The sequence below is a fragment of the Corvus brachyrhynchos genome, unplaced genomic scaffold, assembly GCF_000691975.1.
Source record: "Corvus brachyrhynchos isolate BGI_N302 unplaced genomic scaffold, ASM69197v1 scaffold32, whole genome shotgun sequence".
NCBI classification, from domain to species: domain Eukaryota; kingdom Metazoa; phylum Chordata; class Aves; order Passeriformes; family Corvidae; genus Corvus; species Corvus brachyrhynchos.
In genome coordinates, this window is record NW_008237919.1 from 16,013,873 (window position 1) to 16,026,369 (window position 12,497).

At 41.0% G+C, this 12,497-nt stretch overlaps 1 protein-coding gene across 1 annotated transcript in view; it reads left to right on the forward strand.

Annotated features, from left to right (window-relative positions):
* Window positions 1–1,076: 1,076 nt before the first annotated feature.
* HSF2BP (heat shock transcription factor 2 binding protein) overlaps window positions 1,077–12,497 on the forward strand; it is a 29,316-nt gene continuing 17,895 nt past the window's right edge. Inside the window, 4 exon segments of the mRNA XM_008632842.2 lie at window positions 1,077–1,327; window positions 1,329–1,486; window positions 5,995–6,098; window positions 10,174–10,323. Of these exon segments, the coding sequence (XP_008631064.1) occupies window positions 1,077–1,327; window positions 1,329–1,486; window positions 5,995–6,098; window positions 10,174–10,323 (663 nt within the window).

Here is a 12,497-nt window from a genome sequence, read left to right on the forward strand (position 1 = left end):
TTCCGATGTGTTTATTCCATGCTTTTTTGAGACCTAGATGAGTTGAATTTGTCCAGAGTCATGCCACGTGGTGCTACTTGGCCTCAGGAACCTTGCCATAAGCACTTCCTAAATGCAACTTAGAGCTTATAGTTCAAATTAAAGCAAAATCTTTCTTCCATACCTTCATTGCAGTTCTGAACCTGCAGAGGTAGGACTGACATGTCCCAAAACTCTCTGGATTTGAAAGACATCTGGGAAAGAAATAGAGTAGGAAGCAAAACTGAAAGGAAATGTTCAATCTGAGGAAGTAGGGAAGCAGAAAGAATTGTAGGGAATGGTTGGAGAGCATGACCTCCGTTTGTCTTGTGTGTCTGGTCTTGAGAGGACAGTGGGGATGGCACATTTTATACCTGTAGGAGATGAGATTTTGGTTTGTTACCCTCCTGCCTCTGGAATAAGATGTGGTACATAAAAGAGCTCATTTTGTCACTGTTCTTGATGCAGTGCAAAGCAGTACTAAGATATGTTGTAAGTTTGCTTTCTGAAAGCATATTAAATGATTGATATTTTAGTCAAAACATGTTAAAACCTTCTTTTTGTGGGTGTGTGTGTGTATCAGCCTTTTTAAGATCCAGCAGAGTGCACGTTTCTGTACATCAGAAATTGAATTTATGGGGTTTTTTTAGCAAAACTTGCTCTGTAATTTTAAAATTAACACACGTTCTACTGGAATATGGAATGAAAATTATTTTATAGCTATAGTGTGGCAGGAGAGGAAGCTAGTAAACATTTCTGTCTTACCTCAGGATTAAATCATTTACGTGAGATTGGGTTGCAGATGGCTGCAAGTAATTTTTGCTCTTCACAAAAGATAAAGTGGTTTGAAAAAAGCAACAGTTTCCTCCAAAAGAGTTGTTGCAATTTAGGACTGAGGATCTTGCAAATTTTTGAATTAATTAAAAAGCTGAGTAATTGTACCCTTTACGACAGTCATGAAACGACAGCTTGGTGTACGCTGCTCACATTGTAAAATGTGAGTGTTAATTTTTGCAGCATTCTCAGATGCATTGCACACATTTTGGGTGAAGAAACACATGTAGAGAGGTAGTATTATTTACTTTAGGCCAGAGTGGCAAAAAAATTACAGTCAAAGGGTCAACCTCAGAGACTTTTGGGTTTGATTGCTGGATAGTTCTCTGTTAAAAAGTTACAAATTTCTGAAATGATGTCATAGAGAGGAATATTTTTATCCAAGAAAAGAAATTCAGCAGAAAAGCGCTACAGGGCTGTAACAGTGTCTTTGGTTGGTTGTTGGTTTGTTTGTTTTTGTTTTGCTTTGTTGTTTTATTTCAGAAGGCTGAGACCAAAGAGGAATTTGTAAAAGTTAGAAGGAGGGATTTGGAAAGGCTGACAACTGAAGTTATGCAACTGCGGGATTTCTTACCCAAAATAGTAAATGGAGATATCCTGGGGACATTCCAGAAGCTGGATGCTATTGAATCAAGTGAGTTGCACCATCTTACAAGCTCTTACAGTTTCTGCCAGAACTGCTTAGAACAAACTGTTGTTCCCCAGAAATAGTTGTAGAGTTTGTGGAGCTATTCCAGATTCAACTGTGTTGTTCAGTGGCTGCTTCAGTAAATTAATGTGTTTGTAGTGAAGAAGATTACAGGCTGCCTTAGGAATAATCAGACATGTCAAGTTAATCTGTAAAAATATTTTTCTGTGGATAAAAACATACATCATTCAGGCAGTAGGGGAAGCTGTATGAGGCAAAAAAAAAGTTTTCCCTTTGAGAAAAGGCAAAAGCATTTTGTTTTTCAAAAAGTCACTTTGCACAGAAAATAAACCCCAACAAAATAATGGTAAATAGTAGTGGATAAAAATTTGAAGGAAGAGTGAATTAATCTTGTATTTGGCCTGTTTTGGTTTTTAGTTTGTATGCTATACTAATAAAAAAAAAAAAAAGATTCTGTAATAAAAGTCTTTTTACTGCTGTTCCCGAAGTCCAGTTTTTCAATGTTGGGTTTCTCTGTGCATTATTTTTTTCAAAAATTATCCCACTCCCAACATACCACCAGGTCCAAATAGGAGTCAGCTCCATCCCTAGCCTGTAGCTTACCTGCAGCTGTACAATTTACCTGGATTTGGGTTTGCCTGGAAAGACATGGAACAAGCACTGACACAGACTGAGTGTGTCTCTTGTAGAATATCAAGTAATAAATGGGAAATGAATTTGCAACAGCCAGCTAAGAAGGACCCAGATAGGGCCTCAAGGCCTGTCTCTGACGATGTAATAATATATTGGGGCAGAGCTTCCAGCTGCCTCAGTGATCCGCTCTTTGGGAAGATTCTTCCACGTCACAAGCAGGGGATGGGATCTGGACGCGTTCTCTTTATGCTCTTGCAAGGCATCAGGGTTTGTTTCATGTTGCATTAAGATCCTCAATTCAAATCAAGATCCTCAATTAGTTTTTACCTACTTACATCCATGTCCAGTCTCGAGATTCCTCTCACTGATCCTTCTTATATTCCTTGTGCCAGGCATCAAGGAGACACTGTCAGGGCCATCCAGAGCAGGCTCGTGGCACCAACGTGGGGATTTGAAGACTCCTTGAAATGTTCTGCTGGCTGCCCAGCATTCTCTGGGTCCTCTAGGGCAGGACGTGGAGCCGAGTCAGCCTTTGACCTCTCTTGAGTCTGTCTCCACAGTGGAGATTTCTCTTGCAGGTGATGAGGTCATTTGAATATTTATTTAGGCTCTGGCTATCGTGTGCCCCTACAGCTGGACAGTCAGGTGGTGATTTTTGCTGCTCCAGTCTTCTCCTGCCTCTGCAGCAAGAAATAAGGCAGAGTGAAAGGAGGCTTTGGAGCATACAGATCACATCACAGGGACACAAGCATCCCTCACTCTCAGAATGGTGCTGTTTGCTACATACAGCCTCTTGGTGTGGCATGCGAAGCTTACAGGAGTCCTGGCAACTCCTAGAGATGTTTTTTCCTGTTGTTCTTACAGAAGCCTAATGTGTGATTTGTACATCTCCAGACTGCATCAGCTATTGCAGTTTTCTGCGTACTGTGAAGTGTGTGAGGTGTGCTTGAGGAGTAGAGTCTCCTGCTCCTCAAGAAGTACAGATTGTAGTCAGAGACTTCAGCACCTCTGGCCCATTTGGTTGTGAGACTGATGGAGTCTTGAATAGCTTTGAGAAACCTTGAGATCTTTGCACATTTCACTGGTGTGTGTAGGTCAATAGGATGGCCATTTCCTAAGGCTTCCCAGGGGTGATGTCTGAGATCTGAGCTTGCAATTCTCAGTGCAGCCAACACTTACTTTTCAGGCTGCTGTCAGGGTCTTTATTTAGATTTTTGCCAGGGTAATTGTTCATTTTGAAAAGAGAGTTCTGTTTTGTTCTTATTACCCTTCTCAGGAAGAGTGCTTGGCTCCAGGAGTCTTAGAAATACAGCTCCAGCAGTTTTTCTGCATTGTTATGGGTATGTTTAGTGGAACATAAACATAACACTTCACTGGGGAAGTGTTAAAAGTAGCATTTAACATTGATCTAGCATTTGCATCAGTAGAATTGGAATTTCATCACTTGTTTGCATTATTGTACTCAGTTCTTCATCTCTCAGAGCTTTGAGCTTAGACCTCTGGTGCAGAAAATCTCCTGTTATGACCTGTAACTTTCTGTGGATGAGAACGAGTCTACCTCCCATCTGAAAATAGGGGCCTCCTCTTCTTTCTTGTGCCGAGTGCCTTGTTCTGCTTTTGAGTCTTTATCTTGGGAGCAAATGCCACTTCTTCCCAGAGTCTGATTACCACTGCATTGGTGAAGTTACATATTTCCTCTTTGTATGAAGATACCATTTCATATTTTTCTTTGCTCATCCAGGTTGGTAGTGAAAGCTGCTCCTTTCTCTTCAGAGCAAAGGCATAGCTGGGAGGTTGACTGGGCATAGCAGGGGAGTTTCCACAAATGAGGAATAGCTAGAAGTAGGTCTCTTTTCAGCAGCTTCCACTATTGTCCTTTTTTTTCCCCTCTTCATAAAACATTGTGATACCTTACAGGACATCAACACATCCTTGTTTCATCTGAAGCCCTTTAAATAAAGTACAGGTTGCCTTGTGTTAACACTCACTTGTGAGTATTATTCCCCTTCTGGCTCAGGTTTGGTTCCAGGACTTTTGCAGTCTGGTGGTGAAGGATGTGGCATCTTTGTGTGTCTTCTGGCTGGATTCAGGTTGGATCCAGCCTCTCAAAGGCTGGAAGTGATTCTTCTCTCTCTGGAGAGCTTGTTTCCTTGCAGGGACAGATATTTTCACTGGATGAACTTACCTGGCAAGTATGAATAGGTTCTTGGCCTGCTGTAGATAAGCAGATCATGTTCTAGTCCTGCTCAAGACATCTTGCTGTCAGCTGCTTCAGACTGACACCCACAGTCAGAAGTGCATGGGACTGATTTTTCTTTACTTGACGGAAGGGAGGTTTCTTGCCACTGTCCAGAGTTATCCTCAAAAACTCAATGAATCCATTCCTCCCTTCATTCTTTTCCTTTGGATTGCAGGTTGAAAAGAAGTGAGTTGCTCAGAGAGCATGTCCTGGCACAGAGATGTTTCTCAGCAGTGAACCCTTGGCTTACCTCTGCTTTCTGCTAAAACGTGTTGCTGGCTTAGAATCACACAAGGGCTGAGTGGAAATATGTTCTACCTCTTCAGATAAATCAGCCACAAACAGCCTTTCTCCTTTTATACAGGCTACTCAAAGCAATGTGTATTTAAAATGATAAACTTGTCAATTAGGACCAAAACAGGAAGGTATTTCTTTTCAAATAGTGTAGAATTACTAAATAGAATGCCAGAAGCCAAGTCCTTTGGTTGGTAAGAACATACTTGGATAAATTTAATGATGTTGTCTTTTTATGATAGAGTTTGATATGATTTTTTTGTAACTACATTAAAAAATACTGTCACATGTTAAGGGAAGTATTTAAAGTGTGTTAAGCCATAGACCAAACTGTCATGTCCAAGGGTTTGGTGTTTAAAGTGGGGTGTAATTTGGGATTTTTTTGAACCAACCAGGGTTAGAATAGATGCTATTTAGATTTTACTTTTTGGAACTACTTAAATGTGTTTCCGTTTTTCAGTATAAATACTAAGCATCCAGGACTGTGGTTTTTAAAGAAAAATACAACACGCAACTATTGTTAAAAATATCCTTCAAAGGGAATTTTTTTAAACAGGCATCATGCTGGTGAAATTGAATACTTTTAACTTGATTTCTGTTCACTAAAATGAAGTGTCTAAATTAGAATGAATTTCTGATAACGGAAATTTCTGATAACATCAGAAGTGCAATAACATCAGAAATTAATTTTATAAGGGAATCATAAAATTTGCTTGTAACTGACATAATGTGTAAATAGTTTATAATCATAGAATCACAGACTGGTTTGGGTTGGAAGGAATCTTAAAGATCATCCAGTTATAACCCCATTGGCATGGGCAGGGACAGCTTTCACTAGTCCAGGTTGCTTATACTACTTTATAAATACCATTTTAAAGTATTTGGAATAGTTGCTTTTCATTCTTGCTATCCATATAGGTTGTAAATTGTAGATTGAAACACTCACTTTTGACTAATGTTGGTATTTTTCTTACATTTTCAATATACTCACTGACTTGGGTGAAATTTCACTCATGGAGTTTTCATGAAAACCAACGTGAAAACAAAGCAGAAAACTGCGTAAATTTTTAAGTGTCTTCTCAACCCTCTGTATTTAACAGCTAGATGTGATTCTCTTAAATTAGAAACGTATTGGTTTGCTTTCTCAGAGCTATTGCCACACAGCAAATTGTGAGATTCCCATTTAGCCACGGGGAGGTGATCTCGCACAAGCAAACGGCTGAGGCGCCTCAGTAAATCCGCACTTGGTGGATTCTCTTTGCTTTAACGCAGGCCCGATGGTCATAATGTGGTCCTTCTTTCTTTTGTCTGATTTATCCTGTCACAGACCTGGAGAAAAAGGAGGAGGAAATAGAGCAGCTGAGAATGGATTGTGAACACTTCAGAGCCCGTCTGGAAACAGCCCAGGCAGATTGCATGAGAGAGAAGAAGGTAGATTTGCTGCCAGGATATTGATATCTGTGTGTTTGAGTTTTACTAACAAAAGCAGTACTGATAAAATTTTCATGTTCATGTCACAAAATGAATCCTCTCTCAAAAACAATCTGGGATTTCTATCCATATAGTCAGGTGGTGAGGAAAAGACCTGTAAGGTCATAACTGCTTTCCCCCCCACCCCCTTGGTATTTCTAGAGCGAAAGGATCAATATTGTAACTAGGCAAAATATGGTAAGATGCAGTACCAGAAAGAAGTCAATGTGTACAAACAGAGGTACCAACTGTCTCCCACTGCAGTACAGGATCCTGCATAGCTGCAGGGATCTCTCTCAGCTTCCATACTCTGGGAGAGTAGAGTTGTATGGAGTTGTGTTATGGGTTCTTGGCAGGGCTTGTCTTGGTATATATGAACAAAAAAATCAAGCATTTTGTTTATATTAACATGTTGTAGTAAAACACTGGGGTATTTTTGAGCATTGTGGTATAGCTGGAATCAAGAGGTCCTTCACAGAATCAGTTTTTTTGACTTTAACATTGCTATAACGTATTTGCAAAGAGGGCAATAGAAGATAATTTAAACAGTGCAATGTGCAGAATGAAACCAGCATTGCTTGGTTTGCTGTGAGCTGTGTACCTTTGTCTAGTGTTAATAGTCTTTCTCAAAGCACCTATTGATCCAATTGCCATGTACAGCTGAGAATCAAAGAGCAATTTCAGGGCTTCTTTTGCTCTGTCAATATTGTATTTAGTGATTATGAGAGGGGAGATTCTTGACAATGAAGGAATAGCAAGACTGTGACTTCTCAGACTGTGAGACCATTTGGGTTCAAATGAGTCTCTGTGAGAATCAGTGGTGATTATCTGCTGCAAAAGTTCATTTCCTTGGAGCAATCTTCAGTAGTCAGCAGAAGCTCACATTGTTGGGATTGTACAGCTGGCATTTGCCAGCCTTGGGATTGCACAAAGACAGATGAACCTACAAAACTTACTTTGTTTTTGAAGAGGAATAATGAAGAGTTCAGAAATGCACTTTTAGTGCACATCTGCATAGAAAAGTCACTCTGGGATGAAGTTTGGTATGATGGAATAGTTGTCAATCTGGATGTTCCTTATTTCAAGATAAATATCTTCTGGGATAGCTGTTGCAGTTCAGCAGTAGGTGCAGGGTTCATTTTGCTGTGCACTGAGGTCTTCAGTTGTGTAAGCACCCAGGATAAAATCCCTGTAAGACTGAATGTTGCTGCTTTAGATACTAATGAAGAGAGTCCCTCCCATTATTCTTGTTAATACTATGAAGTAAAGTGCAGGTGGTTTGCATTTATGATTCCTTGGGGATGAGTTTTACTTAAAGCATGGGTAGTTTACTGGGAGCAGTTATTTTGCTGTTTCTGCTCAAAGCTCTTCTCTTCATGTCTTTGCTGTTGTGCAGTGTGTGGCAGTTCTCTGAATGTGTTCTCTTAAATACCAGGAAGGTGTATATAAGTGGATTGTGCTCATGATGGTGTGAAGTCCTTTAGCTCTTCAGGGTACAACAAGATGGTGTGTGTATACAAGTGATTTTTGTTCCTGGTAGTGACTTTCCTGGTGTTCTTCATTTGGTTGCTGTTCTGCTCTAGGCATCCTTGTGTACAGTTTCTGAATTATCTTCTATATGTTTATCTTCTAAAGGAGAAGAAAATGATTCACTGAAACAAACATAAAATAAATGCATTTCTGGTTGAGCAGTGTCCTTTTCTGAGGCCATCATAAGTCAACATTTTGCATTCCAAACTCTCTGCGCAGAGCTGTATCACTGATTAGGGAATTGCTGTGCGTTCTGAACCTGAGCAAAACTTCAAGTGCACGTGTTATTCTTGGCTAATGTCTCCTTTGTCTGTCTTTTTGCAGTTCCATACTTGGGCACTGGTGTGTTCTCATGCCTTGACCTTTTCCTGAAGATGGTGGTGTTGCATAGCACAGGGATTGCTTGGTGATGTGAACTCTTAGGAGTGTTGTTTCCAGCCAGGTTATTTGCTTTTGCAGGCTCCGTTTATTTTCCTGGCTCTTGAATGTACCATTTTGTTTTCCTTGCTTCATATCTTTGTTCTGGTGTTGCTTTTGATCTGTTAAAAATTCTGGCATTTCTTCTGCTGGCTTTGCACGCTTGTTGGGGGATCTAGATTTGGTATTACTGGGTTTTATGTCTTACTCAGTATTAGCATCCAAATGCAAATAAAATGTATTGAAGATACATTTCCCTAAGACTAGGACAGTGTGGAAAAGACAGGGAGAATATAGGGATTAGGCAGGAAGATGCCTGAGGACATTTTGTGGATGCACATGGTGGTAGAAAAGCTGATAGGCCTGGCAGTGAGTCATGTAAAAGATGGAATTTGGCTAATTTGCTTAAAAAGGATCAAAGTATTAAGAAGTAAGAGACTTTTCCTGGGAGACTCTGCCTATGGAATCAGCAGCGTCAGTCTTTTGCATATATAGGTGAGAGAGACTCACTGCAGAGAGTAAGTGCACACAGAAGTCTACTTGAGAAATGAGATTTGAACTTTACAAATCCCTACCTGCATGTTCCATCAGCAGCAGTGCAAATCAGGCTGGTAGGTGTGATCAGGAGGCTCAGCAGGCAGTTGGTGACAGAGCACAGGCAGCTCTGTACTGGTTGCTACCATATTGTGTAAATGTTCAGATGAGTTTCTCTTTCTATTCTTTCCAAACCCTCGACATGAAGCATTGAGCTGAACCCCAAAAACGACAAGATACTTAAAGTCTTGATGACAATACATGGTTGAAAGTCTTGTTCTGTCTAGTTGCTTTCAAAACTGACATAGAAAAGATTCCTTCTCATTTCCCCATACACAAGCCAAACACACTGGGAAGGCTGAGCTGAGGAAGGTGTGTTCTGCAGTGAATTTGAAAATACTATGTCAGTAAAAAGGGCAAAAAAACCCAGATCCCTCTATTTTTTGACATTGTGCAATCTGTGATTCTCTCTCTTTTAATACATGAATTGGCATGATTTTTCTGGACTGGCCTTGGTCTTTTCCCTGCAGCACTGTCTAGTACCACCCTACCTGGAAGGTGCTTGGGAGCCCCCACCCACCCTGAGACACAGACTGCTGAATCCCTGCCTTGATCTCGCTGTCTGTGCTGGCTCTAAACCAAGAAGTGCAACAGCTTCGCTACTCCGGTGGCAGCTGGTGGGAAGACAGTGAGACCTAGAAACCTGCCCAATTCCGTGATACTCTTCCAGCCAGCTTCCCATGTGATTGGAAGAAAGTACTGCCAAATGGGTATTGTGCTTTAGTTTGGTTAGGGTTGATGTGTTCTCTCTTTATGCTTTGTGGCAAGAACCACTTAGCAGTTCACTTAAGTGATCACAGAATCATTGTGTCACAGAATAGTTTGGACTGGAAAGGATTTTGGGGTTGTCTTACCTCATTCCAACCCCACTGCTGTGGGCAGGGACAACTTCCACTAGACCAGGTTGTTCAGAACCCCATCCAACCTCATGGATGCACAATGGTGCCTCGACTTCCTTGCAATGGAAGGTCCTCCAAACTTCAAACCTTAGGTGTGTTTTTTGGGAACTCTGTCTTGCTTTGACACTGCTGCTCAGGACTATGCCAACAGTAAAGAGTTTGAAGACACCAGTATTTATCCTAGATATCCAGCAACTGTTCCATGTTGGCTAGAGCAGAAGCCTGTTTTGAAAAACAAAACAACCCTCCCGTCCTGTAAGATGTTTCCTGTACTTTTGTCAGGTGTCAGGAAAAGCTGGCCCCTGATGCTGAAATCTCTCTCTTGAAGAGACAGGGATCTGTTTGCTCAGGGGGAGATGTCTCCTATCACGCTTCTCTAGGTGCCACTCCGTCTCGGTGGGTCACTTGGTTTGACCTTGTGGACAGTTTCTGGTTCCTGTCAGGCTGCACTGCTTAGAGACAGCTCAGGAGAGAAGGAACATGTCTGCAGCTGCTGTGGGTTACCCTCCATTTCAGAGGTGGCCATGATTGTGTTTCTTGTTCTGTCCCTTGTGGCAGACATGAAGTGCAACCAAAATTTCCTTACGCTGTTCCAGGAGAAACTGGACCTGCGGCAGCAGCTGAACGAGGCCAAGCAGCAGCTCCTGCAGCAGGCAGAGTATTGCACAGAGATGGGAGCAGCAGTGTGCACCTTGCTCTGGGGGGTGTCCAGCAACGAGGAGGCTGTGAAATCCATTCTAGGAGCAGTAAGTATGGCAGGTGAATACTGACCCCTGGTAATGCTCTTAGGCCTTTAAAACAAGGATCTTTAAAATAAGGACCTTGCTGTGGAACACACTTTAAGGATGTATTTTAGAAACTGTCTGGGCAGCAAGAATGTTTTCTGGTTTACATGTTCTTTGGGCACCATCCATTCTCATTTAAGAAGGGTTGGAGCTGTGAAGTGTTACGAATAAATGCAGTAATTCATGATTTTGTTATCAAATGAGGGTTATCTGTTTTCCACCACACACAGCTAAACGGGAAACAAGGCTACAGTTAGCACAATATAAGTATCTTCACAAGCTAACAGAAGGAGACAATAGTTCCTGGGCACATGCAGGAGTTTCCATGGCTGTAGGGAGCTTGGAGGACCTATTTCCATTGAGAAAAGACAGATCCATTGGTTCTCAACTTCTATAAATCCTTCTGCTGCTTTAATACGTGAATGACTCTTGGAATTTTAGAGACCCTTACTGCTCACGGATTTTATTAAATCATCAGTGTTAAACATGGGCAAGTAGACTATTTGAAAAAAAAAAACCAACAAAAACAAACCACAAAACCAAAACAACAACAGTAATGACAATAGTAATACTGCAGCTATCCCAGTTTCACTGCCAAGTGCAGCTGATGGAATTAGGAGGGATTAGGGGACCAGGCCTGATAAAAATATGATTTTCATTCTTGACACAGCCAACATGAGAAGAAATTGCTGTATTTAATCTGAGTGAACTGACGCCACAGTTTCTTTTGGCTTGATTTTTCAGCAGCATGATGAACAGCTGAGTGAATATGATTAGTTCATTATAGTAAGTGGTAAACCAATATGTTTGTAAGAGTTGTTCTAGTTGGGTGCTCCAAAATACAATTACAACTTTATATTGGATATCAGAAAGCTGTACAATGATGCCTTTTTAATGATAACTTCTGATGATTCCAAATCCAAGCAGCAGCAGTCACTAGGAAAAAAAAATCTGTAAAACACTGTATAAAGCAGTTGAAATTTAAAGAACAAGGCTGGTTGTTAAAAGCAGTCTTAAGTATTAAAATTCAGTTAAATTAGTTAAAATTGCTGCCTGAAGATTTGTATAAAAGTAAAAAACCCAACTGTAAAGATGCAGTACTTTGGGGGTTAGGTTTGTTTGAAATGCAAAATACTTCTCCTACAGTCATTTCCAGCAATCATTAAAGCCTGTTGAACTGCTGTACTTCTGGTGAAGATCATAGCAACATTTGGGGGCATCATTTTCTTGTGATGGTGCACATAACACTGTAAGAAATGTGCCTGGGCTTGCAACAAGACTCCTAGGAAAAACATAAATGGATTGTGTGGCATTGTGTCAACCACAGATTGCAACTGGCAGTGAGTCAGGTCATTAAAAGATGATGGAGATTTGTCATACAACATATTTGGTTTGGGTTATTTTGGGACAAGTTGTACAGCTTGTAGCTTCTTCCCTCCTCCCCTGAGAAGGTGCTGTGAGCTACGCAAATGTGTGAGAGCATCGAGGGTGCTTTGAAACTGTTGCTGATATTTACTCACGTGGGGAAGGTGGCATCAATTCATAATCGTGTCATGCCTCAGGGAACAATGCCCAAGCTTTTTTCAGTCTTTGAAGCAACACAGAAGTGGGTCTTTCTTACAGTCCTGTAATGCAGGTGGACTGAAATGATGTTAGTGACCAATATATGTTTTGTGTCCGTACGGATTGGGAAGATCAGAACTTAAGCAGCAGATTTGAAATGTGACACAAGTAGTTCTCAAGGCAGTGGGGGAGAGATGCCTGCTGGTTTTGCCCACATGTTCCTAGAGAGAATTTGAAGAAACACCCAGAGGAGCATCATGATAGAGTTTTCAAGATTTCCTACCTGCATGTACCAAAAAAAGAAGTAAATTAATTCCCGTGAGATTGTTTTGGATGTCTTTCAAAAAGCTTCAGCCAGATATGACGGGCTTCTCACATGGAAATACAACCTGAAGGTTTGATTTCAGAGCAGCATCAAGGCTTGCTTCAGCTTGAGTAATTTTGGATCCTACAAGGTGTTTTGCTACTTCAGTTGTCTGATATGGTGACAAACGACTTTATATTTTGTGGCAGCAATTTTTCATGTTACCTGGAGTTTTCACAGAGGAGTTCCACAGACAGCAGAGGGTTCA